The 1005-nt window shown below is 50.9% G+C and overlaps 1 protein-coding gene across 1 annotated transcript in view; it reads right to left on the bottom strand.

The window, feature by feature from the left end:
• The window catches only part of TMEM39B (transmembrane protein 39B), a 12504-nt gene that overhangs the window by 7702 nt on the left and 3797 nt on the right, over positions 1-1005 (bottom strand). The window contains exon 2 of the mRNA XM_003801242.1: positions 518-705. Coding sequence (XP_003801290.1) covers positions 518-705 — 188 coding nt within the window. The remainder of the gene's footprint in view (positions 1-517; positions 706-1005) is intronic.

Here is a 1005-nt window from a genome sequence, read left to right as displayed (position 1 = left end):
GGCTAACACAGCACCATATCTTGTCACCAGAGCACACCTTGGAATGGGTCTCACTGTTCAAAATCCTCTATAGCTTCCCTTGGCCTGTAGGTTAAAATCCAAGCTCCTCTGCCTGACACACAGCACCAAGCCTTGCATGAATTAGGTAGAAGTAAATGTTGCTGAAAGAACAGGTGACCTAATCATTGAGTAGATGAGTGAGCAGGAGAGGGAGGAATGAAGCATGAGCAAGTCAGTTAATGAGTGAGTAAATAAATGAGTCAGTGAATGGGAAAGTCAGCGAGTCTGTGAATTTACCACCTATTCCCCTCCCATCTCCAGGACGTTGCAAGTTACCCAAGGAGGGAATATGTCTGTTTTGGGTCCCACTGTACCCTACTCTGGACATAGAGCCTAATATACAAGACATGCCCAATAACTATTTGCTGACTGAATAAGTTAATGAGCAACTAGGAAAGTGACTCCAGACACTGACCAGGAGGGCTGGGGTTGGGTAAAGCAGGGTAAGGTGACTCACGGGTGCTGGAGCACGTTGGAGCACAGCGCTGGGTCCACCTTCTGCCAGCAGCCCAGGTGGGCGGCAGCCTTGTGAAGGAGGTCGCAGTAGCTGGCAGGCAGCAGGTGCTGCATGAGGATCACTGAGGTGCTGATGGATACCAGAAGGAAGAGTTCACAGGACCAACGCTTGTCGTAGTAATGTGTGTTCTGGGGGTAGCAGAAGGTAGGTGAGGCCTGGGACACCCATAATGGCCTCACTTCCCCTCTCCTCCCTGAATCCCCATGCCTCAGAGATTAGGACAGTTCTGAGGAGACCCAGGGTAGTCTGAAACCAAGAATCAAACACGTAGGCTGGGTGCAGTGGCTCACAACTGTAAACCTAGCACTCTGGGAGGCCAAGGTGGGTAGATTGCCTGAGCTTAGGAGTTTGAGACCAGCCTGAGCCAGAGCGAGACCTCATCTCTAAAAATAGTCATGCATTGTGGCAGGTGCCTCTAGTCCCAGGCT

This window comes from Otolemur garnettii, unplaced genomic scaffold (genome assembly GCF_000181295.1).
Source record: "Otolemur garnettii isolate 467f Iridium unplaced genomic scaffold, OtoGar3 scaffold00204, whole genome shotgun sequence".
In the NCBI taxonomy this organism is placed as follows: Eukaryota; Metazoa; Chordata; class Mammalia; order Primates; family Galagidae; genus Otolemur; species Otolemur garnettii.
Note: the sequence above shows the minus strand (reverse complement) of the source record. Positions and strands in the feature narration are given on the sequence as shown.